Source organism: Heliangelus exortis, chromosome 28 (genome assembly GCF_036169615.1).
Source record: "Heliangelus exortis chromosome 28, bHelExo1.hap1, whole genome shotgun sequence".
NCBI lineage: Eukaryota > Metazoa > Chordata > Aves > Apodiformes > Trochilidae > Heliangelus > Heliangelus exortis.
The window spans coordinates 1836426-1859867 of record NC_092449.1 but is presented as its reverse complement, the minus strand read 5'-3'; the positions used below and the strand labels follow the sequence as shown (position 1 = coordinate 1859867).

The 23442-nt window shown below is 42.9% G+C and overlaps 3 protein-coding genes and 1 long non-coding RNA gene across 10 annotated transcripts in view; 3 read left to right on the top strand and 1 right to left on the bottom strand.

Moving 5' to 3' along the window:
- Positions 1–134: 134 nt before the first annotated feature.
- On the bottom strand, positions 135–5545 carry C28H19orf44 (chromosome 28 C19orf44 homolog). The gene is made up of 7 exons (XM_071727920.1): positions 5387–5545; positions 4230–5205; positions 3915–3991; positions 3182–3641; positions 2557–2652; positions 2269–2435; positions 135–739 (listed from the first exon to the last, which is right to left on the bottom strand). Exons 1-7 carry the CDS (start codon positions 5528–5530, stop codon positions 653–655), a joined length of 2007 nt encoding a protein of 668 aa, XP_071584021.1. The 5' UTR covers positions 5531–5545; the 3' UTR covers positions 135–652.
- On the top strand, positions 2487–3484 carry LOC139788219 (uncharacterized). Its single transcript, XR_011722790.1, has 2 exons — positions 2487–2625; positions 3278–3484. It is a non-coding gene; the product is annotated as an uncharacterized lncRNA (long non-coding RNA).
- Positions 5546–6238: 693 nt separating the features above from the next.
- Positions 6239–8569, top strand: CALR3 (calreticulin 3; the record flags this gene model as incomplete). Its single annotated transcript, XM_071727423.1, is given in 6 exon segments — positions 6239–6395; positions 6479–6700; positions 7349–7443; positions 7729–7938; positions 8057–8170; positions 8260–8569. Coding segments are annotated over 6 exon segments (987 nt in total), but the record flags the coding sequence as incomplete, so codon positions are not given.
- Positions 8570–10775: 2206 nt separating this feature from the next.
- The window catches only part of EPS15L1 (epidermal growth factor receptor pathway substrate 15 like 1), a 40610-nt gene continuing 27943 nt past the window's right edge, over positions 10776–23442 (top strand). For 2 of the 7 annotated variants that reach the window (XM_071728190.1, XM_071728194.1), the window contains exons 1-12: positions 10776–11089; positions 15483–15528; positions 15742–15827; positions 16185–16232; positions 16626–16721; positions 17313–17375; positions 18291–18416; positions 19894–19953; positions 20267–20503; positions 20706–20863; positions 21308–21464; positions 22137–22199. In XM_071728190.1, the coding sequence (XP_071584291.1) occupies positions 11060–11089; positions 15483–15528; positions 15742–15827; positions 16185–16232; positions 16626–16721; positions 17313–17375; positions 18291–18416; positions 19894–19953; positions 20267–20503; positions 20706–20863; positions 21308–21464; positions 22137–22199 (1170 nt within the window). In that variant the 5' untranslated portion in view covers positions 10776–11059. Of the gene's footprint in view, positions 11090–15482; positions 15529–15741; positions 15828–16184; positions 16233–16625; positions 16723–17312; positions 17376–18271; positions 18417–19893; positions 19954–20266; positions 20504–20705; positions 20864–21307; positions 21465–22136; positions 22200–23442 lie in introns of those variants that run through there. The other 5 variants (XM_071728191.1, XM_071728195.1, XM_071728192.1 and 2 more) reach the window with 5 other exon arrangements.

Sequence of the window (23442 nt, the reverse complement as noted above, 5' to 3'; positions counted from 1 at the left end):
TTCCAGAGACCTTTTATTTGTATAGCAGGAACCCTCATAAAACCAGTCAGTTAAATATGGTGAAATATCAGTTTGTTCTTGATCTACTGTAGTTGTGGAACTGTAACTGTCTGTGAATCAGCATACAACACCTGTATGTTCTCAATTTGTGACTTTTATTGTTTTGCCTTCCAATAAACACTTTTTTTTTTTTAATAAAAAGAAAATGGTGGCTCATACTTCAGAGTCAGTGGATTCCAGTACATTGGCTAAAGGCCTTCTTTGTACTGAATGTGCCTTAATTTGGTGTGTGCTGGGTTTTGTAGTCAGCTGACAAGGTTTATTCTATATAACCTCTGTTTAAATGTGGCACTACATCTGTTCTGTGATCATCTTTGGGTGCTGTAGGACAGATTGTCATTTCTACCATGATCACAGATCAGAGTCTACACAGTAACCATACAAGCTGCTTTCTCCAGGAGTGTTTTCTTCCTGAACACTAATTTAGTTTGGCTGAAGGCTCCTGCCTATCCCTGTATAAAATTTAAATTCTGTATAAGATCCAGAACAAATCCTTCCAAGACATGGTTAATAACTTATCTCTATAATTCGAAAGGGTTTCTCATTCCAGCTTGAGCTCTGCAGGTGTGAATTTTCCTTAAACTTGGAAGAGTCAAAGCAGTTTTTCCTCCTGTGCTTTCTGAATTTCTTCAAGTGCTTGCTCCATTGTTAGAGGTGGGGATTTGTGATTCTTGATGTACTGCAAAAAAACCAAACACCACAAAACCTTATTTCTTTGTTAGGTAGATAGATACAGTATTTAATAAATAATAAATCTTCATGTCAAGATTCCTCTGCTTTTGGATACTAGCACTAGAAGCTGACACTTGTGCTGCAGCTTAGGAAGCAAGTCTTCCACAGCATTCTCCTGAAAAAGCTGTCTGCCCATGGATCAGACAGGGGCATCTGGGCTGGGTCAGGAACTGCCTGGAGGGCCCAGAGAGTGGTGCTGAACGGGGCTGCAGCAAAATGGCGGCCGTGGTGTCCCCCAGGGATCAGTGTTGGGCCCAGTGCTGTTTAATCTCTTTATTGATGATTTAGATGAGGGGATTGAGTCCATCAGCAGCAAATTCACAGATGACACTAAGTTGGGGGGCAGTGTGGATCAGCTGGAAGGCAGGAGGGCTCTGCAGAGGGACCTGGACAGACTGGAGAGTTGGGCTGATCCCAACGGGATGAGGTTCAACATTCCAAGTGCTGGGTCCTGCACTTTGGCCACAACAACCCCATGGGGAGCTCCAGGCTGGGCACAGAGTGGCAGAAAGGGAGCTGGGAGTCTGGATTGCCAGGAAGCTGAAGAGGAGCCAGCAGTGTGCCCAGGTGGCCAAGAAGGCCAATGGCATCCTGGGCTGGCTCAGGAACAGCGTGGCCAGCAGGTCCAGGGAAGGGATTCTGCCCCTGTGCTCAGCCCTGGGGAGGCCACAGCTTGAGTCCTGTGTCCAGTTCTGGGCCCCTCAGCTCAGGAAGGAGATTGAGGTGCTGGAGCAGGTCCAGAGAAGAGCAAGGAGGCTGGGAAGGGATCCAGCACAAGTCCTGTGAGGAAGGGCTGAGGGAGCTGGGGGTGTTGAGGCTGGAGAAGAGGAGGCTCAGGGGAGACCTCATCACTCTCTCCAACTCCCTGAAAGGAGGTTGGAGCCAGGGGGGGGTTGGGCTCTTTTCCCAGGCAACTCTCAGCAAGACAAGAGGGCACAAGAGGTCTCAAGTTGTGCCAGGGGAGGTTTAGGTTGGACATTAGAAAGAATTTCTTTCTGGAGAGGGTGCTCAGCCATTGGAATGGGCTGCCCAGGGAAGGGGTGGATTCTCCATCCCTGGAGATATTTCAAAAGAGCCTGGATGTGGCACTCAGTGCCATGGGCTGGGAACCACGGGGGGAGTGGAGCAAGGGTTGGACTTGATGAGCTCTGAGGTCCCTTCCAACCCAGCCCATTCTATGATTCTATGATTTTATGCTTGTTTGAGCCCAGCACAAAGCTTATTCTTTCAAACCTAAGGCCTCCAGTAAGATCTTAAGTTTTTTACTGTATAAACTCCTAAAGTTATACTGCTTGAGCCCACATTAACTAATATTTTTTTGGGAAGTGATTTATGTTATAGGACGTTTATGTTATGTTATAATAGGAGCTTTATCTGGTTAATGAATAATGGGTGTAGAAAATCTGCTTGCAGCAAATACTGGAAGCATTTGGAAAGGAATATTCACTTCCCCTCTCTTGGCTGCTGTCTCATTACCTCTTTAGTCTCTTCCAGGGTATGGTAGTGGAAGTTCTCCTTCTCCAGTGACTTCACAAGGGAGAAGTGAAGGTGTTGAATGTTCTCAACAAACTGCTGAATCAACATCAAGTGCTGTTTCACCATGGTGTTTAAAACAAGGACAGAGGGGTTGTATGATGTCAAGGCTGCAAGAAATGGGGAGCAGACACTTCAGCAATATGTGACAGTGAGGGCTGAGCAACCCCAAGCAGGGGTTAGATCCATAAAATATAGCAAAATAAGAACAAGAAGCATGTTTTTCAGTACCTTCTACTGTATCCATGCTGATGATGTGACTGGCAATAGGTACTGGATCAACATAGCTGCTGCCTGCAGGTGGGTCAGGTGCTGCTGCAGTGTTTGCTGTGTGCAGGACAAAGAAGGTTAAGAGGAAAAAATGTCATTTTTACTTGAAGGGATTTATCCCTCAGGCAGTTCAGGGTCACCTCTTCCTTACAAACTGGGCCCTGGTGCTTTCCCAAGATACAAAAAAAACCCCAAAACCACCACCAAACCTCTCCAGTGGGTGATCCCTTGAACAATAATATTCACAACAGTAAAGAAGATCATAAACCCACTGAATTCCACCTGAGAATGTTCCTCAGGCAATTGAAGCTCTGTTGCTAACACCAGCTCATCCATCCACAGTTCCTGTTGAGGTTTTGTATTTTTTTTAAGAAAAAAACCCCTTCCAATTTCCTATTTTGTTGCCCAATCTCAATCTTTTCTACAGGCAGCAGATTTAAGTGTTTGGCTTTAGAAAAAATTTTATTTAATGTCAGCTGGGGGGGGGGAGCTACTACTGAAACTTAAGAAATCTATGAATGCTGAGCAGGCTAACATATAAAAATGTAAAAATTGCCTGAACAGAGCAATTATCTTGTGAACTTACTCTGTGACCAACAGGAGGTGAATGGAAGATCCACTGTCTGAACTGCAGTTTCTTTGAGTGTTTTTCTGTGTGCTCTGTCACACTGCTCTCTGACAGGTGATGCTGAAGGGGGATGATTTCCAGAATAAGTGCAGCTCCCAGAATGTCCCTCTGATATTTTCAGTACAGATTTGCTGTCTGGTGTAGACAGAGACCTTTCAAAGTCATCAGAATATTCTGAGTTCACACTTCCCTCCTCATGCTCAAGAGAATCCTGTTTGTGTCCAGGGAAACCTGCAGCAAATTCACTCAGATGCTCAGAGATTTCAGCCTCAGTCACAGTTCTTTCAACATCTTCTGCAGAAGACTCCTTAAGACCAGTTCCTGCACTTATTGTAAGGGAAGCTGGGTCCTTTACCACCAGGAATGCATCTTTTTCTGAATTTCTGTTTGATTCCTGAGTAATTTCAGTGTCTTTCCCCTGTAGAACAAAAGAGCTGTATGTTAGAACCAACAAAATCTAACCTAAAATATGCCTCCATTACCTAAATTTTCCCTTCATTATTCTTTCTCTATTCTGCTGCTCACTGGGAGGAAGCTATTATTTTATTAGGGAAGAAAAATGCTGCTCCTCTTTCTCATCCTTACCACCTCAGCCAGCCTGGAAGTAGAATAGAAATGTTCATTTTACACTATCCACTCCACCAAACAAAGGCAGAGTGGAAATATGTGCTAGGAGGGGATTTTTACTTACTTCCTGCTTTAATTCTGCTGCCTCACTGGTGATATCTGGTGCCAAATCATCAAGGCTCAGGATATTCAGCCTGAAGTCTGCAATCAAATCACAAATCATCATGAGAATTGGCAGGGAAGTGGCTGTATGATTTCCTTTAAGTGAGAAAAGTAGGGGAAAGTAAATGGCTGCATTCCTAGTTTATAGTGTGATATGAAAAAGTGAGTGTATCCCTTCAAAGAGAGTACTTGATCATGTCTGTTAGTAGATATATCACTAGATTATTAGTATAATTAATGTTATGTCTACTGACACAGTACTTTAGAACTAACTCACCATTTGAGCTGCTGCTGGTTGAATCTTCTGCATCATCTGCTTCTAAGAACAATTCATCTAATGATTTTACATCACTTTTGTCACTTTCCAGTGACATCTGGCTTTGCTTGGTGTAGCCTTTTCTAGGCACAGTCATCTTTACAGTCCTGTCTTTCAGGGAAGAAGATGCTGATGGATATCTCATGTTATGTAGTCCTGACAGGCTTCTGTGGGCTGGTGAAGGTGTTGGTGAATTAATTCTACCAAAACCATTTTTCTCTGAGTCTTTGTTATGAAAGGAAGATGCTTTAGGTAACTCTGTTGGTGACATTTCCTTATGAGAGAATCCAGTGAAATCTGTATTTACCTTTGCACCCCATTTAGAATCAGTTGCAACAACCTTCTGGGCCTCATTCCTGTTGGGAATCTCCAAAGAGCTTTCCATCAGTTCTCTCATTTCCTCTTCATCACTATCCAAACCAAGCTGCTGTTTAACTCTAACATTCTTTTTAGGGCTTTGGGTGCTTTCCTCTTCCTTAGAACAGGCATTACTGAGGTGCACATTTCCTCTGGTGGTAGAATTATTCTTCAGGTATTTCTTGCCCCTCATGCTGTGTTCATGGCTGGAGTCAGACAAGAAGGACTCATCATCCAGAGGCTTCTGACCCAAATTTTGCAACTCCATCTGCTTTTTTCGATTCATGATTTTGCTTTCCAGTTGTGCTGCTTTGCTCAGAGCTGAGCTCGACCTCGCCTGGGAAGTTCTGCCTGGGATGTTCCTTGGTTCCTGCCTGTTCCCTGCCTGCACAGCGCTCCCCGCTGCCTCTCCCCACTGCCTTCCCCCAACCTTTTCCTGACGCACCTTCAGGAACCTGCTGGGGCAGGGGGGTTCTTCCACTTTCTCCAACTCTCTGTCAACCGCAGGGCGGGCACTCCAGGAATGAGGAAGGACGCTGGGCCGGGCTGTGATGATTCTGCGGGGAGCATCGCGGGGTCCCTGCGGGAATAGGACGCAAAGAACCCTGAGAGATGGAGGCAGACCCCCCGCCCCCCGCTCTGAGCCACCTCCTCCCGCACCCCGGTGCGGGCCCTTCCCACAGCCCGCGGCTGCCCAGGCCCAGCCCCACCGCGCTGCGGCTGCTGCAGAGCCGAGACCGCGGCGGGAACCGGCGCCTCACCTGCCCCCCGCCCGCCACGGCCCTCTGCGCCCGAGCGATCGCGGCCATCCCCGACAGAGCGCCCTGAGGCGGCGGAGGCTCCTCCAGTCCGGGGCTAGAGCGGTCGGCGCCGGCCGTATCCCAGAGACCGCGACTCCCCAACATCCCGCTTCCTCATTGGCTCCGCCGGCCATCCTTGAGCGTGCGCAGCCAATCCCGAGAGGACATACTGCTGCGGTCCCCTGAGAGAGACTACAAGCCCCAGCATGCATCTCGCCGGCCGCCCGGAAGCGCTGAGCCAATGCGATTCCGCTGCATAATAAATTAGGGGAGCGCAGCCAATCAGAGCGCGGCGCGGGAAGGGCGGGCCCTGAAGGAGCGAAGTTGGTCGGAGGCGCGAGGATGCGAGTTCGCAGTTCTGTCAGGGCGGCAGCTGCCGGGGCTCCGTCACCGCCCGGGGCCCCGTCACCGCCCGGGGCTCCGTCACCGCCCGGGGTCCCGTCACCGCCCGGGGTCCCGTCACCGCCCGGGCTCCGTCACCGCCCGGGTCCCCGTCACCGCCCGGGTCCCCGTCACCGCCCGGGTCCCCGTCACCGCCCGGGGCTCCGTCACCGCCCGGGGTCCCGTCACCGCCCGGGTCCCCGTCACCGCCCGGGTCCCCGTCACCGCCCGGGTCCCCATCACCGCCGCCACGCTGAGCTCCTCGGCGCCGCGCTGGGCTCTACCCAGGCCACGGTGTATTTTCAGGAGCAGTTTCTGGCCGGAGGGTGGGCGAGAGCAGGGGGATGGGAGAGGGCGGTGGGCGGCTGCCGGTGAGGGCTGTGGGTGTGGGTGCTGAGGAGGGGACGCAGATAAAACCCTGACTGCACCTGATTGACCCCACTCTGGTGTTGCTGGTGGCGCTGGCCTGGCGGAACAGCCAAGTGGCAGAAGAGGTGGATTAATTCTGAGTACAAGACAGAGCTTGGGAAGTTCAGACTCGCTGCTGGGGAGTTCTATGGACACCCAGTGAGAGATAAAGGTAGGTGGGGTTAATTAAAAATACGCCCCTCGAGTTGTGCACAGAAATGAAGTTTTTTGTTTTTTTTTTTTACACATAGGTATTAATTTCAGTATCCCACTAATATCTTCATACAGACCAGTGAAAAAAATCTAAATTTTATGCTATTTGCTCATGATTTAAACCACTTAGTAACAAAGGGAATACTCTAGTCATTCAGTATACTGTGAAACATGAGCAGAAGATAGATTGTGGGGGAGGATATGTGAAGATTTTTCCCTCAAACTTGGATCAGAAGAACCTAAGTGGAGATTCACCTTATTACATCATGTTTGGTGAGTTTGTACTTACTCATTCCAACCAACAGCAGTAGCAGTATTTTAGTACAGTTCTTCAAGGATGGTTGTGGAAATTATAGAAAAAAAACATTAAGGAAGGCTGTCTGTAAAAAAACGATGCTGTGACTGTAAGGAGTTAGCTCTTCCATGCTTGAGAGATATCTCAAAATGTATTAACAAAATATTTATGTAAACATTCTGAACTGATTTGAAGGACGTGACTGAAAATTGTAAGAGTGAGCTTAGAATAAATGTAATTGCTTTGCAGGATTTTTTGGTAACATTTTTAACTGAAACAAGATAGTCCAGGTCACTATCTGACATCTTTTGCTTGAATGTGGTTTCCAATAAAATTGTATGTCAAAGTGAAATTTGTATTAATTATCTAATATAATTGTCTAGTTACTCAGGTTATGCCATAGCAATTTTTTGTTTTGCCTGGATTTTTGTTTTATGGGTTAGATCTGACCTAATTCTAAGGCAGACTGAGAGACTTTTAATAGAAGCCACACCATTCATTAATGATGGCATGGAGTGCATCAAAATACATGGGAGAAATGTCTAGCAACATCAGAAGGAAAAAGTAAATAATCTGTATTTTCCTGCATAGAAGTTATGGGTACAAAGCAGAGAATCTCTTTGTAGGGCCAGATATTTGTGGATCTGAGACAAAGAAAGTCCATGTTATTTTAAATTACAAGCATAAATACCATGCAACCAGGAGACTGAGCAGGTGGAAGGTAAATACCTAAATCATAATACAGATACTGATGGAATACAGTTGCAAGGGTGATATATTAATTAATATAATTGTGTTTCTTCATTGTAACTTTAATTCCACATTAAAGTGATTCACACTAGTGAGAGAGCACTTTCTGGGGATATAAATGTAAGAACCTATTAAGCCTTATTTTATGTGCCTTTGCTGTAGCTACTTGGGATATAATTTGTGTTTGATATTAAGTAAAATCTTTACTCTATTTGATGCTATTTTGAAAATTTTGCTTCCTTTCTTTAAAATGCAGGTTGATGGATATACACATCTCTCTACTTTGATTATAAGGCCAGATCAGACTTGTGAAGTAAAAATTGACAAGGAAATGGTTGCATCTGGCAGCTTAGAAGATGATTTTGATTTTTTGCCACCAAGGAAAATGAATGATCCAAGAGTGAGGAAACCCACTGAGTGGGATAATCGAGTCCAAACTGATGATCCAAATGACATCAAACCTGAGGTAATTTGCTCTCCTTATTCTGCATTACTGCTTTATTTAATTTCTTCTGAGTCCATGTTTGCCATAGGTGAACTCTGCATGAGTTTTGCTTTCTTAATCTTCCTGTGTCTCTTTAAAGGACTGGGATGACCCTGAATACCTCATGGACATTAGTGCTGAGAAACCTGAAGATTGGGATGATGCTGTGAATGGGGAATGGCATTATCCTCTGGTCAAGAATCCTCTGTACAGAGTATTAAATAATCTCATAATCCTAGCTATGCATAACACTCAGCAACTCTGCTTTGCCTAAGTGTATTCAGAACCTGAGATTTATCCCAGGGGGAATGGAAACCAAGGGAAATTCTCAACCCAAATTATAGAGGAGCTTGGCCTCATCCACAGGCTGACAATCCAAATTACTCCCCAGACTTCTCTATCTCCAGCTATGAAAATATTGGCATCATAGGACTGGATATCTGGCAGGTGAGGTGCCTTTACTGGAAAATAGAGTTTATAGCCACCAGTTGACACCTTGAATATAAACATGGCCTGTTGTTTTGGGATCTGTAGCTTGCTCTTATTTAAATACGTGTACAAAATAAAAAAATATGCACTGATTTTCTGTTGCAGTTAGTTTGGGTGATAATCCCCTACAGGACAGGGGCCTAAATTTAATTTCTGTGAGTAAAATATGATTTACTTCCCCTGCCTTGAAGTGCTTAACAGGCTTCAAGCAGCTCAGTTACTCCTGACTTACCCAAGGATTAATGAGGGGAAAACTGCTCTCTGGGGTGCCTCAGATCTTCCTCTGTCTTGGGCTTCTTGGCTGTCCAGTGATGAGACTGAAAACTTAATAAAAAGCAGCAAAATGTTTAAAGTGAAGACAAGTTTTTCAGATGCTTGAAAACAGTTGTCCAAAATGAGAGAATTCTTCATCAAATTCTGCACTAATTTGTGGTTCTGAACATGATTATTCTATATTGAACATACAACACAATTTTTTTATTTTTTTTTTTTTAAGAGCAACACTTAAGAAAACAAAGAGGCATCTTTTGACTTTTTTTCCTATTCCTTCAAAGGAGGGAGCTGGCACAATTTTTGTCAACTTCTTGATAACAGAAGGGTTTGGAGATGAAACATGGGGAGAAACAAAGGTAATGAAAAATTCTTGTGTCTCTCTTGGTTCTTTATTTTAAAAATCCCCTGTCTAGTCTGATCAAGAACCTATTGGTGCATAAAAAATTAAACCTGAATATTAGGGTCCTGAAAAGGAAATGAACATAAAGCAGGATAAGGAAGAGCAGGAGAAAGAAAGGGTTAGAGAAGAAAAATACTTTGAGCAAGAATTTGAGAAGAGATTAGAGAGTAAAAAGGAATCTGGAATGGGTAGAGCAGTGAGGAACACTGTCAAGAAGGAAGAACTTTTAATTGTTTTTTGAAAGAAGTTCACATTTTTTTCCCTTAAATCTTGTTTTGACTTAATTAGAATGATATAGAGTTGCAATAGATATAGAATGATATAGAATGATATAGAATGCAATAGAGTTGCATTAAAACTGGATTATTTTCTTTTGAAGTTCAGCATTAGATTTTGTGACCAGTTTCAATTATTTTTAATAAAAATACTATAACATAGGTAAATTCTCTATAGAAAAGGTTATTTTTTTATTAACTCTTAACACTGCTAAAATGTTTTAAAAACACCTATAATAAAGCACTAGGTTTTGCAACATTATTTATACTTTTGTGCTTAATTAAATGCCAAATTTCTGCTCATTTTTGTTGAGGAAATAACCACAGTAAGCTTTCTATAGTGTTTAATTTATGGTTTTGGCACGTTACGTGTGTGGAGCACGTTTCACAACACACTTCCAACTAAGGAGGGGATAAGCTTGCTAAGCTCCTGGAGTGATTGTGCACAAAGTCTGAGTTTCCTGGATTAGTGCTGCTCTCAGAGGGCTGTGCTTGGCTGTTCTGCCACTGCTGGTGGAAGGTTCTAGACCCCTGAGTGTGGGACCTGCCTATATCTGTGCATCCACAGCTCTGTCCTTACAAGTTTAAATGTAGTCAGACTTTATTTCTTTTCACCTATTGCCTATTTAGCTGCCTGACCTCTCTTGTAACTCTTGTAACTTGTTCAGTCACTTCCTTCATCCCTTCTTGGGTCCTTCTGCGTTTCCTTCCCCTCCAGAACTAGGCTATAAATTTAGCCAGACTTCCAGAGCCAAAAATTTTGCATTTTCCTCCAGGCTACCCCTATGCTGGCTGAGCAGAGTTTTGTGTGGTAAGGAGATAAGGAGTGGGAGGATCTGCAGAAGCTCTGACTTCAGCCCAGCCAGTTTGTTGCCACTTAGAGCAATTGAGGTCAAATTCTTTTGCTTCTGCTTGGCTGAGTGCTGCCTCGTGTAAACCAATTCCAGTGGTGCTATGGGGTGAAAAACTGAAAGGTATTGAAATACGCTGTAATGACAGTTTTCCTTTTTTCTTCAGCAAATTCCTATTGATTTGGGGTTTATGTGACCTCAGTGATCAAGTCCCGCTCGGTATTTCCACACTGCAGTCAGGAATTTATTAACTTTTTTTCTATTTGATGCTGGAAATCTGACCCTAGACCAGAGAAAGCTTGAGTTGCTGAAGCCCGTTTTGACAAGGTTTAGCATAATGAAGTAAAATTAATTAATTAGGTTTGTCCAGAGGATGCGCGGCTCCTTCTGATCAAAGGTCGATCAGTTCTTTGATTCAGTTACCTGGAACAATATCCCAGAGGGCAGCTGCAGCCTTCCCCAGCCCTACTTTGTCCATCTTCTAGGTAGGTCACGCCAGCTTCGCCTGAGGCAGCTGGAGCAGAGCCACGTCTGGGAGCAGAGCGACTGCGGGGCGCAGGGGCTGAGCTGCGGCAGGACCAAGGGAGCAGCCGGGGAGGGGGGAACGGCTGCCGGGGACAGATAAAACACCGACCGTTCCCTTTCCGGCCCAAACGCGTCTCCTCGGCTGCCCGCCCAGCTCCAGCAGGCCCCGGCTCCAGCCCCGGCCCGCCCAGGCCCGGCCCAAGCGGGGCCGCGCGGTGCCAGGCGCTGCCGGGCGCCCTCCCGCCGCCGCTCGCCCCGCCCCGGCCGCTGCCCGAATCAGCGGGAGGAAGATGGCGGCGCTCATCCCCCTCACCCAGCAGGTAACCGGCCGGACCCTGCCGGGGGCGGGAGGCTGAGGGGAGACGCGGCCCTCGGGCCCCGGAGGTTGAGCGGCGATCGGGGGAAAGGGGGAGCGGGGCCTTCCCGGTGCGGGTCCCCCTCCCGCAGGCGGCTGAAGCGGGCGGCGCTGGGGCCACAGGCCCTGCCTCTCCCCGGGGGTGGCTCGGCCGGCGGGGGGGAGAAGGCCCCGAGGGGGGCGAGCAGCCCCCGGTTGACCCCAGCCGGAGGGCCCGGGGTTGAGCCTCCCGGGGCAGGGGCCGCTTCTCCGGGGGCACAAAAGGCGCTGGCGCCCTCCCCTCATGGAGGCCCCGGAGCTGCCCCCCTGGGGAAGGGGCAGGGCAGAACCGAGGCTTTCCGAACCCTTTCCCTTCCCCGAGCTGCAGCTGCGGGGATTAGTGCGGAGCTGGGCTGCGGGAGGGCTGGGGCTCGCTCGCCCCGGGGTCGGTCACGTCAGGGTGTTCTGCTGCCGGTACCGGGGGGTTAATGCCGCCTGTAGCTGCCGGGAGGTCATGACTGGGCTTCGTCTTTGGGACGTGGATGAGTAGCGTAGCCATAGCCGCGAATCCAGCGGTGAAGGACGCGGTATGTAGGAATGAAGAGGAGGTTTCTAACCCATCAAGGAGAATGAGCCTTCTGCAGTGGAGTGGAAGACCCTGAACCTTGGAGCTTGTCTTGCTCAAGGAGGGTGGCATGTCTCAGGGAAGAAGCTGTGTTTCCACTCTGGTTTAATTTCTGGGATCTTTGGGTAGGATTTTGTTGTTATTGTTGCTACAGGGTTTTTTACTTGAAAAATTTAAACCTGACCAGTGTCATCGCTGTTCATTCTTTTCCATGCTCTTGTGAAGACAACCCATTTACTTATTTCCTTTAAAACAAAGGACAAGCACCACCACCTCACCTTTCCTCAGTGCCTTGACATTAAAACTCTCTTCTCCACTGGGGTTGGGCCAGTCAGAAATCCAGGAAAACTGCTATTGGTAGTTCAAATTATGCAAATATACATTTCCTCTTAATAAGGAACTTCTATTTGTGATACTCTGAAAATTTATCTTTCAGTGGGGTTACGTGACGCTTGGGTAACGTGTAATTTGCTGTGTAACTTACTACAAGAGTGCACTGCTTTTTAGCTTCTGAATAGCAGTAGGAGTCCTGATTAACATCTGTTCAATTCAGTGAACATGTTCAGAAACATCTGAAAACGTCTGCACACATCTAAACTGTTACCAAAAGTTTTCAAGTCGAGTAATGTGTAAATTATACATGGAAGATAAACTCCGGGCTTGAAAGAGTTGGTAAAAATGTGTTAAATATTTATTACACTAGAAATTCTACTGTGGTTTGTTTGTTTTGTTGTTTTTTTTTTTAATTTCTAAATTGATATTTGAGAGCCTGGCATCAATGGTATTTGCTTTTGTATAACATACTCTATTGAGGAGGGAAAAAAGGGTCATGTTCTGTGATCATATCATGTATTTTGACATTATTTTCCAGCTAATCAGATGGAAGCATTCTAGTTTTAGAGCTTCCTTTTCTGTATGGAACTGTCAAGAGTAATCTATCTATAATCAGGGTGGTAAATAGAATTTCCCTGAAAATTAATAAACTGTGTCTTAATATCCTCAGTTTCATGATTATTGGAGAGATATGTGCTAATTATAATGCCAGAAATGGTATTAAAAGGAATAGGAGGGGTTATGTGTGCTGTAATGTTGAAGCATCTTCACTCAGATATAAAATGAGAATATTGGTGTCAATATAGTGGGACCTATTAACAAATATGAGTAATCCAAGCATGTGAAAGTGTTAAATCATATTCTCAGAGATCAATTTTGTTCAGATTCTGTTGTTCTACAAAGCTACCTTTTTTGAAAGATAATCTAGGTGTCTAACAGTATGAAAACTCTTTAACATTTCCACTGTCTTTGCTTTGACTTGGTACATCTGAAAACAGCTGAAGAGCAATCATGTAAAATGAGTTCTTGGAGCTAAATCAGATCTGGTTTCAGTTGTTGTTTATCTTTGATAACTTTATTGTCATGTATATTTGATCAGTTTATCACTGGTCTTTCCTCTGTGCCAGGCATGTTGAACCCACAGCCTCTGGAGGTTACAGAGCTGTGTTAGAGATACTGGGAGAGCAGAGATTGTTTTGTATCTCAGTCTCCTGAGACAACATGAGGTGCTTTGCAAGTAGGCTAAGGGCAAAGGTAATCTCTCTGGGCCTTCTTTTGGCTCTCAGCTTTGGGGCACACCTTTTTTTTTTTTTCCCCCCCCCACTCTTTCATGGTACCTATGATGCACTGTATGATGTGGCAAGAGTGGCTTAAAGAACATTGTGAAACAGGACACCAAGGAGAAGAATTCATCTCATCCAGAGTCCTTTGTGGTGCTGAGATGACCTCAAGAGGGAGAGAGCTGTTAGGAGCTGGCTTTATTCATTGTTCTGCTGGCAGCAGCTTATGTCTGCCTTTTTTTCTTTTTTTTCCCTCATTAAGGGGCATGGAGGTGTAGCCATGTGTGTGTTCTGCATGCCAGCAAAGCAGTCTAAGGGTGTGAGCTTGGGATTTAAACTCCAGATTTGTACAGGAAATCAGCCTGGAGGTCAGGCAAGGCACCAGGGTCTGTCTGAGGCACGGTGTAAAGGGTTGAGCACAGATGGTGTTTTGGGGAATGTGAAACAGGCATAAAAACCAGAGGGTTGGTAAACTGTTGTCAGACTGACCCCCTGTATGCCAGGTGATGTCCTGTGCCCACTCAGCAGCTGCAGACTCTTCAAAATGGTTTTTTCTGATTGCCAACACTGCCACTGTCTTGTGTGGGTTCCACATCAGCAGATGCCACCAGATTCCAGAATCCTCTTGGATGACAGTGGTGCTGGGCAGGTGAGGCAGGTACACTGCTCTTACCACTTGTGCCCATTTTGTCTGCTCTGCTTCATCACAGAGATGCAGTCACTTAGGTAAATCAATCCCAGAGGCTTAATCTCTGTGAAATTCTGCAAGTGGAGAACAGAATGATGGAGTGCTTTCCAGCAGCACTTGGATGAATACATTGCTGTAGTAGAAACTTCACAGCATTTAGGGACATCCCCCTGGCTTCCTGCCACCTCTTTCAGGTCAGTCAGTGGGATGTCAGGGCTGACAGTATCAGATGAGGAGGGCAAGAATGGCTGGTGATGGGGTGAGATCACTGAGTTCTGCTGCTGGAGTGCTTTCCTTGCATCTTGGTATGAATCCAGCCTCTGGCATGCTCTAGGGTGCTCTCCAAATTAGTTAGAGGAGCTTCTAATTGGTCTTTGGAGAGCTTCTCTGAGCTTTCTGATAAGCAAGAGAGGTAGATAGGTTTTATCTTGCATCAGATTTCTGCCTCCCTTCCTCTCAGTGTAGGCAGCACATCCGGAAATCCACGTGGATGACAGGGAAGAAGGCAGTGTTTGGGAGGTGACACACTAGCACTTAGAATTAGTGTGAAATAATCATTTGTCAGATGTCTGCCTTCTCCTGGAGGTGGAAAGGAGTTGTCTCCAGCAGCCTTTGGGATGTTTTGACACATCTGTGTCTCAGTCTTTAGACAGTGTTTATTAGGTTGTCTTGTTTGTTTTCTAAGGCCTCTGACTGCATTAAGAGGGTGACTTGTTGGAGACTGGGTTGTAATATTTCTGCTTTTAGCACTGAAACTGGAGAAGGGTGTGTAGGTATAACCTGCACGTGGCTAGAACTTGTGTGGCAATTGTAGGAGGCAAGTGAGAAGATATGTGGGGGATGCTTCTGCCTTTTCTGGGATTTCAGTTCCCATTTGTTTGGACTGTCTGTGAGAGGGAAGAGGAATCTGCTTGTTTAGTATTCCCAAAAGGCAGGGCCTACCTTTGTGTCTGCTGCTTTTGTGTAACACAGTGATAACACCAAGTTGAAATCCTCAAACAACATTGTCAGAGAATTGTGATATTTGTTAATTAACCGTTCATTCTGATTTTTTTTATACTTCATTTCGGTTTAAGGTCCAAATGCTGAAAACTCTGCCTGTGATACCAGTGTTTCTCAAACTGTGATCTGAAATAACCTTGGCAGATAGTTCAGAGGTGTCCTACAAAACCTTATTACCTTACAGTGTTGTTAATTAAAAGCCCAAGTCTAAGTGTGAATGCTGGGGAATAACAAGTTTTCAGAGGTGACAGCCACAAGTTTTGGGGGCTCACTGTTACCCACACTTAGATTCCAGTATGCAGTTTAGAACACAGCAAATTAACACACTGGTTTATATTCTTGATAGAAGTCATACACAGCTGTACACATTTTTCTTCTTGTCATTTCCTGTAGGTGAGCTGTCTGAGACTGCAGTTCATTCTTAGTTTTCTTAATCTCTTTTCTTTTTCAGTTTTCAACTGGCCACCCGTTATATGAAACTTACTACAAACAGGTAGGTGCTCAAAAAACAAAATTAAAGTGCAATTTCCTCTTCCCCAAGATTTGCCTCCCTTTCCTTTCCCTGTTACAGCGTTAAACTCCTGTAAATTCTCTCTGCTGAGTGGTTGTAGAACTCCTTTTGACCCAGAGACCAGAAGTGTTTAATTTCTTATCTCTGCTTCCATGGCAGACATGCTTCAATTGAATGGGAATTTTTATCTTCCAGGTAGATCCAACATACACAGGGAGAATTGGGGCAAGTGAAGCTGCACTGTTTCTTAAAAAATCCGGCCTTTCTGATATTATCCTTGGAAAAGTAAGTTGAAGGAATTAGATAATACAGTGATTATTTGTACACTTGGTTAACTGCAGCTAACGGGGAGCAGAAGGGATTTGCAAAAAGGAATTCAGTGGAATGTAAATCAGATCCTTGGAATTTTAGGATAACCACAGCTTGGAAAAAGCTCTAAGGTGTTGTGCTGGGGGTCATAGGAATCTGAAAGGCAAAATTTGTCTTTTGTGAGCAGCTTTGTTGTTAACTTGATAATTAAATAACATTGTATGTCAGAACTTGAATGCTGCAACAAGCAGTTCAGGGAGGCATACAATATGAACTGGGGAGCTGGGGTTTTTATTTTAAAGTCACAGTGGCTTTTGTTTTGTATCTCCACAGATATGGGATTTGGCTGACCCAGAGGGTAAAGGATACTTGGATAAACAGGTAAATGAGGAGTGCCTGCCAACTGCTTGTGTTACCTTCCACAGATAAGCCTCATTTCAACAAAACCCTGATATCCATAATAGTTATCCTTAGCTTTTTCAGATGAGCTTTTTCCCTAGCACTGTTCATATCCAAGGATATCACTCAGGTTGCTGGAGAAATTTGCATCTCATTTACAAATTAAAATAAGGGACAGAAAATACTCAGAGTGTGTGAGCTACGGGTGCGTGGTTTGTATTTGTGACTGTGATTTTAAGATTAATTTTACAAGTCCTTGCATGGAAAAAATGCACTTCTAAAAGTGTTTTGGAATATGGTGTTAGTAAAAATCCTAAATGGAGACTGATTTAGCCTGGTTGCTTTTTCTTTAATACAAACCACTGCTGTTTGTAGGGTTTTTATGTCGCGTTGCGTCTTGTGGCCTGTGCACAGAATGGCCACGATGTGAACCTGAGCAGTCTGAACCTGACTGTGCCACCTCCTAAATTTGTAAGTAATGGATACCTAAATGTATGTGTGTGGTGTGTATGAGCTAAGGTTTCAGCTGGAATAGTTCTCTGTTTCATAAAAGCCATGGTTCTGAGACTTGAGGTTGCTGTCAGACTGTTCCTGAAGGCAGCTGCCTTCCTGAGTAGGAAGTACCAGCCCCTTCCTGGGCTGCAAAACTGATGCAAGTGTAGCCATGGTCAGCTTGTTCAGGAAGCTAAAGTATGTTTATGAAAAAAAAAAAAAAAAAAGAAAAAAAGTAAGTACTTCTGGACTAGGCCAACAGGAGTGGGTAGTATAGGGCATGATTGCAGCTTTGTCTGCAGCAGCTGCAGGAATCTCCTTTAGTGTGTCTTGGTTTTGTGGCTGGGTACCTAATGTACCCAATGTCCTCAGTGAAGTTCTCTAATAGTATGAATCACTATGAATTATTTTTTGGGGGGGTACATGGGCAGCTTTTCCTCTTTTTTTTGGTGTAGTCAAGCCTCATGTCTATAACCATCTCTGAAAGCAATTAGTAAGGATGAGAGATAGAAGTGTGTGTGTGTGTATTTATATATATATACATTTAAATAAAAACTTCTGTAATTTTAGCATGACTCTAGCAGTCCTTTGCTGATCACACCACCTTCAACAGAGGCTCACTGGGCTGTTAGGGTAAGTGTAAAAGACAACACATTCCATCCAGTCTTTAAAAGTAAATATTTTCTTTGTCTGTCATTTTCCCCCTGAGATAATTTTGTATCAAATACTTCCCATTTCAGAAGCCTTCCCTTTCTGATGACAGATTTGTGCACAATAGATAATATTAAGCTGTAGTTTTATATTTCAAATAAATATTAAACAATCCTTTGGCCGCCCCTGGGGTGATGATTTTAAGACACAATAAATTTCAATCTTCTGCCTGGATTCCTTCCAGAAACCTAACAGTGGGCACTTCAATGTTTGTGTAAAGCAACTCCAGTGAGAACACAAAGCATTTCACCAAATAAGTCCTGAAGTATTAATTTAAATCTTGACCACATATATTCTAATTAGTATTCAGTGATACAGAGAAAAAATAATTGGAAAAAAGTAACTTTTGATATGTGCATGGGGATATTTGTATTTAGCTCAGTTTAAAATACAAGCCTTTTCCAAAAGGTAGAAATTTAATAATGCTGTGAGGGGCTTTTTTGTTGTTTTGTTTTGTTTTTTTAACTTGCATGTTGTACCTGAAAGTGGGAAGCCAGTTATTTGGGAAGAATAGTTTTGAGTGTTTGTCCAAGTTGGTTTAAAATCTGGTCATGAGTGTTTTTAATCAGATTGCATTGTTTTAGAACACTACAGAAAGACATTTTGTGTGCTGCAGGTGGAAATCTCATAGGTATCATGACCTTAGCTTTGAAATTAAGCTTTTAAATCTGGCTCCTTGGGCTTTCCACTTAAACACAGCATGGTGGCACTTGCAAGACAGCTTGGAAAATTAGAATGAATACATTACTGACCAGTCTTTATTTCTTGCAAGATCTCATTTTCAACACTCACACAGGCACACTTTTTTACTTATTCAGGCTATTTCTTACCAACTAGGTGGAAGAAAAAGCAAAGTTTGATGGTATTTTTGAAAGCCTTTTGCCAGTAAATGGTTTACTTTCAGGAGACAAAGTAAAACCAGTACTGATGAATTCAAAGCTACCTCTTGATATCCTAGGAAGGGTAAGTATGCTGTTTAGATTTAGCTACTCTCTATTTAGCTTCTTGTTGCTGTAATGTTAAATATTTAAATGTGAGCTATCAACAGAGTTAGGTTTTGGCTGAGATTTTACGTCAAGTGCATGCTGTAAAATAAGAACATTAAGTAGGCTCTGAAGTCATCCACTTAGAAATAAAAATAATAGTAGTAATTTTGGCCTTAGAGTAGATAGGCTTCATTATCCCTGTATTCATTTTAAGAGCAGAAAAATTTTATTTTGGTTGTTCTTTCTTTTTAAAAAAAAGAGCTCTCTGAAACCATAAGAGCTTTTATAACATTATGTTCCACTATTTTGTCATTTTTCCAAATGCAAGTTATTAGACCTACCATTAAGTCTGTCCTGTTTGTACAAGAGAACACTTTAAAACATCCTGGTTCAGTGCAGCTGTCAAATGTTTTTTTCATGTATATTTATAATTCCTTTTGAGATCTGAGTTTAGTGCATCCATTGCTTATTCACAAGGGAAGCAAATTATTTTTCTGCTTCCATTTAAAATATGTATTCTTCAATGTTTTGCATTTGGATATTCCTGAGAATGAATGCATTGTGTGCAAGAGCTGTGTCTGTGTTACATACTTTCATCTCATCAGGAAGAACTGCCTTTTTCTCTGTGTTATCTACAGAATCTAAGTATGACTTGTTTTAAAATTTCTATTTGAGTGCTGTGCAGGCTTGAAAGGCTTTGTATTTTAGCTTATTGTCACCATAGAAATACAGGAAGCTTTTTCCTGATCCAGAAAAGTTTCTTGGCAAGCTAGGGGACTGAGGAAATGGGCAAAGGAGATAAACCAGATAACTGAAATTTGCATATGGGTCCAGTGACAAAGCTGGGAGTCCAGGCCAGATGAGTCACCTCAGTCTGAGCTTCCTGTCCTCTCCTCTCTGCTGTACAGGATCAGAGTGCACAAAGTTTTGTATCCTAAATCACCTGCAGGCTTCATTGACTTGGCCTAATAACAAAGCTGTAAGATGCTTTAATTCTTTCCTCTAGAAAATAGGAGGACATCTTTTATTTGGTCCTAGAAATCTAGGAATGGAATGCAAATTAGAAATGTGTTTACTTTCCAAAACCACTCCAGCTTTCTTGTCAGGCAAATGTTGACAATCTGCTAGCCCACACCCTCTTGACAATGCTAAAAGCCACCTCTTTATATTTTTAGTCATCCTGATGACTCTTTAATTGCAACATAGACAGATGAAAAACCTGTCTCTGCTCTGTTCCATCCAGAGCCAGCACTGATTCACAGTGCTAGAAAACTCTAAGCCAGTCTGTTTCATCAGAGAATGCTTAGCTAGGTCTGATATAACTAATATGATCTTCACAAAAATCTGTCAGGAGTTTTTAGAGAGCATGCCTGATGTGATCACTGTTAACATCAAAAGCACAAAATGTAAGCTGTTCTCTCAATTTCTTTTTTTTTTTATCCTGATTGCTGTAGGTCTGGGATCTCAGTGATATTGATAAAGATGGTCACCTGGACAAGGATGAATTTGCTGTGGTAGGTTGCTTTCAATTCTCACTTCACAGCATGTTTGCCAGAGCCAAGCATTCCAGGTTTTCTCAAGAGCTTTCTCTGCTACAGTTGCCTCCCAATCTAAATTGTTCACATGGAGCTATTAAATGATCTCTTAAAGCCATCTTCTGCCTCTCACATGTTTCATCAAGATGATTCTTCTTGAAATTACATTCAAAATTATGCCCTGCTTAGCATCTGTTACTCTCTTTGTTTGACTGGCATGTAAATGACACTGGAAAATCTTACTGCTTTTTTCTTCTAACTGTTCATGTTACCTGACTTTTTGCCTTTGCAGGCAATGCATTTGGTTTATAGAGCTCTTGAGAAAGAGCCAGTTCCTTCACTATTGCCCCCTTCTCTCATACCACCTTCTAAAAGAAAGAAGACACCTGTTTTTCCTGGTGCAGTTCCTGTTCTCCCTGCAAGTCCTCCACCAAAAGACAGCCTCCGTTCCACCCCTTCTCATGGTAGTGTCAACAGCCTCAACAGCACAGGGAGTTTGTCTCCCAAGCACAGCATCAAACAAGCACAGGTACAAGGCTTTTCTTTTTTTGGTTTTGTTTTCCTTTTTGTATCAGTCTTTGATGTTTATAATTCAGGTCAAAAGTCATAAGCTAAAAAATTCACAGAAAAAGGGGAAAAAAAAAAATGTTCAGTATGTTTGAGTCTGAGAAATGTCATATATTCTCAAGAATATTTCTCTTCCTTTGAAATACAACATTTTGTTTTTACAGCCAGCTGTGAACTGGGTAGTACCAGTGTCAGAAAAAGTGAGATACGATGAAATTTTCTTAAAAACAGACACAGACATGGATGGTTTTGTGAGTGGCCAAGAAGTAAAAGACATTTTTATGCATTCAGGTCTGTCTCAGAATCTCCTAGCACATATATGGTAAGAATCTCTTAAAATATGTGGGGTTTTTGTAACTTGCTGCTCTGGAAAGTCAGATTATCCAGGTAGAAGTGTGATTCTAAAGCTGAACCCCCCCCCTCTCCAAAAAAAAAAAAAAGAAACCCAACCTCTTACTTGTCTTGTTGCCATACTACAATATGACTTTATGGAAAAACAAGGAAGAAATAAATACTTTGCTTTTCTGGGAGGGGGCTATAGGTGAGGCTGTGAATTTTGATTGTTTTTTGAAGTGATAATGCTCTAAATATTTTCTCAGGGTAGGTGCTTTATTCAGTCAGATATATCTAATAAAATACTACTCTGAAGCCCTCATTGGAATAAGCATGTTCTGATGAGGCTGAGTCAAAAGAAAATGATATGTATGTGTGTAGCAGAGGAGAAATGAGCTTTTTGTGTTTATAGGTATGATCTGTTTTTAACCAGGGCTTTGGCAGATACAAGACAGATGGGAAAGCTCAGCAAAGACCAGTTTGCACTAGCAATGTATCTCATTCAGCAGAAGGTCAGTAAAGGGATTGATCCTCCACAAGTGTTGTCCCCAGATATGATCCCTCCCACGGAGAGGAACACTCCCATCCAGGTAAGTCATTGATTAGTTGTAGATGAGTTTGTGCTTTGTAATTCTTTTTGTAAAGTTAGCTTTTGGAAAACTGTAAAGAAATGCCAATTTTTTTCATCTCTCCTACAAAATTCCTTAACATTTGAAGATATACAGAGCTTTTTAACAAGGCAAGGTAATAAGCAAAGAAAGTGCAGTAGTATATTCCATAAATAAAGGTATAAAGCCTAAAATGAAAAATACTCCTTTGTCATAGCAGAGGGTGGTTTTAACTTTTGGAACCTCTTTAAAAGCTGCTTTAGTAACCTGTCCCTGACTGTGACCAGTCCCAAAGTCCTCCCATGAAAATGGAGAAGTTTCTTAATGGCTAAGTGAAGAGGGATGACTTAGTTTCTGGGAATTGCCTCATCCCTTTTAGGATGCCAGTTCATAATCCTACATCTGGCACAATTAACACCATTTTACTGGAGCATCTCATCCTTGCTTTGTCCTTTCCTCAGTACCATGTTGGTGGATGTCTGAAACTTAAAATTGACCATCATGTCAAGACTTTCATCTTTCCTATAAATTATATAGTATTTTCCTTTCCTTCTTGACTTCCCCTAACCAGAAACCTTTTGATCCTCTAAATACTTTTTAGTGGTTGCTGTTGCTCTGGTCCTTTTAAGGTTTTCCTGTATCCTTTTTCTATAGACTCTGTCAGGTTACTTGACCCCTGTAGGAACTGAGATCTCAGCACTGACAGAAATGCGCCGTGTGAGTAACTGGGACATCCCCAAGAATGCAAATTTGTCTCCATAAGCCACTTTTAACCTCTAGAAAGTTTTTATTTGTGCACCTTCTCTTGTCTCATTGATTTTGTGTGCAGTGATGCTTGCTCTTGGTGTGAGGATAATGTCACAGTAGTGTGAAGTTACCATTATTGCCTCTCCACCTGGTGCTATTGCTCCTTCAGCACTCTGAGATGCTCTGGTCTCTCAAGAAATTCTTTGCTTTCCATTATTTTCAGTTCATTGGATCTTATTTTCATCAATATTAGCTGAATATATATAGTTTATATATGATATAAACTGTGTGTTACTCTGAACAGAGCAGATGAGGTTTCAGTTGTGTTGTCCTAAACAATGCAGGAGCTCAACTGAACTCATTTCATAATCAAAATGGGCAACACCTCCTAATGATCCTGCACAACATGCAGCAGACATCTCTCAGCAAATCTGTCTCTAGTCTGAAAATATAAAAGAGCTGTTAAAACCTCCTGATTTGCTTGAAGAAAGTCTGGATTGTTGTTGTTTATGATTCTCTAATGGCATATTAACACAAGAAATGCTCTTCCAGCAATGAGGAAGAGCATAAACTGGATATTCACTTAACTATTTTGTGCAGAAAAATGTCAAATTTTACTGTGTTGTTTGTGGTTTGTTGGTTGAGTTGTTGTTTATTTTAATATTGAATAAAGCTAAACTTTCAGTGGTTATCACAGCAATCTCAAAGTAGGTGAAGTAAGCAAACTGTACTTTTTTATTTTTAAAATACTGTTTAAAAATTAGAGGTCTCCTGACTTGTCACACTAACAGAGCTCAGTGTTGCAGTTCTTGCTCAGCTGCAGTGATTTTTTTTTTTTTTTTTTTTTTTTTTTTTTTTTCCAGAAGAGCTAGGGATCCTTTTTATAATCATGACAAATTTTGTACCAGATGCTGTGATTCTGCTTTAAGAACTTCTGATGACAATTTTCTTGCCCAGAAGGCAAGGGATACCTGTTCTGCTGCATGGACCTGCAGCATCCTGATGAGTGTAGAAATGCCCTGCACTGCAGGACATGGCATGGAGCTTCAGAAATGATCATTAAGTTGTGGCAGGGTTTCAGAAGGCTCAAGTTACCAGCTGATTTCATTAAGTTCCCTGGAAGATTTGCTGTTGATTATAGCAGAGCCAAGTTTTTTTTTCATTTTTTTAATTTCAATTCTCTCATTGCCTGCAGTTTATTCATTGTCACTGT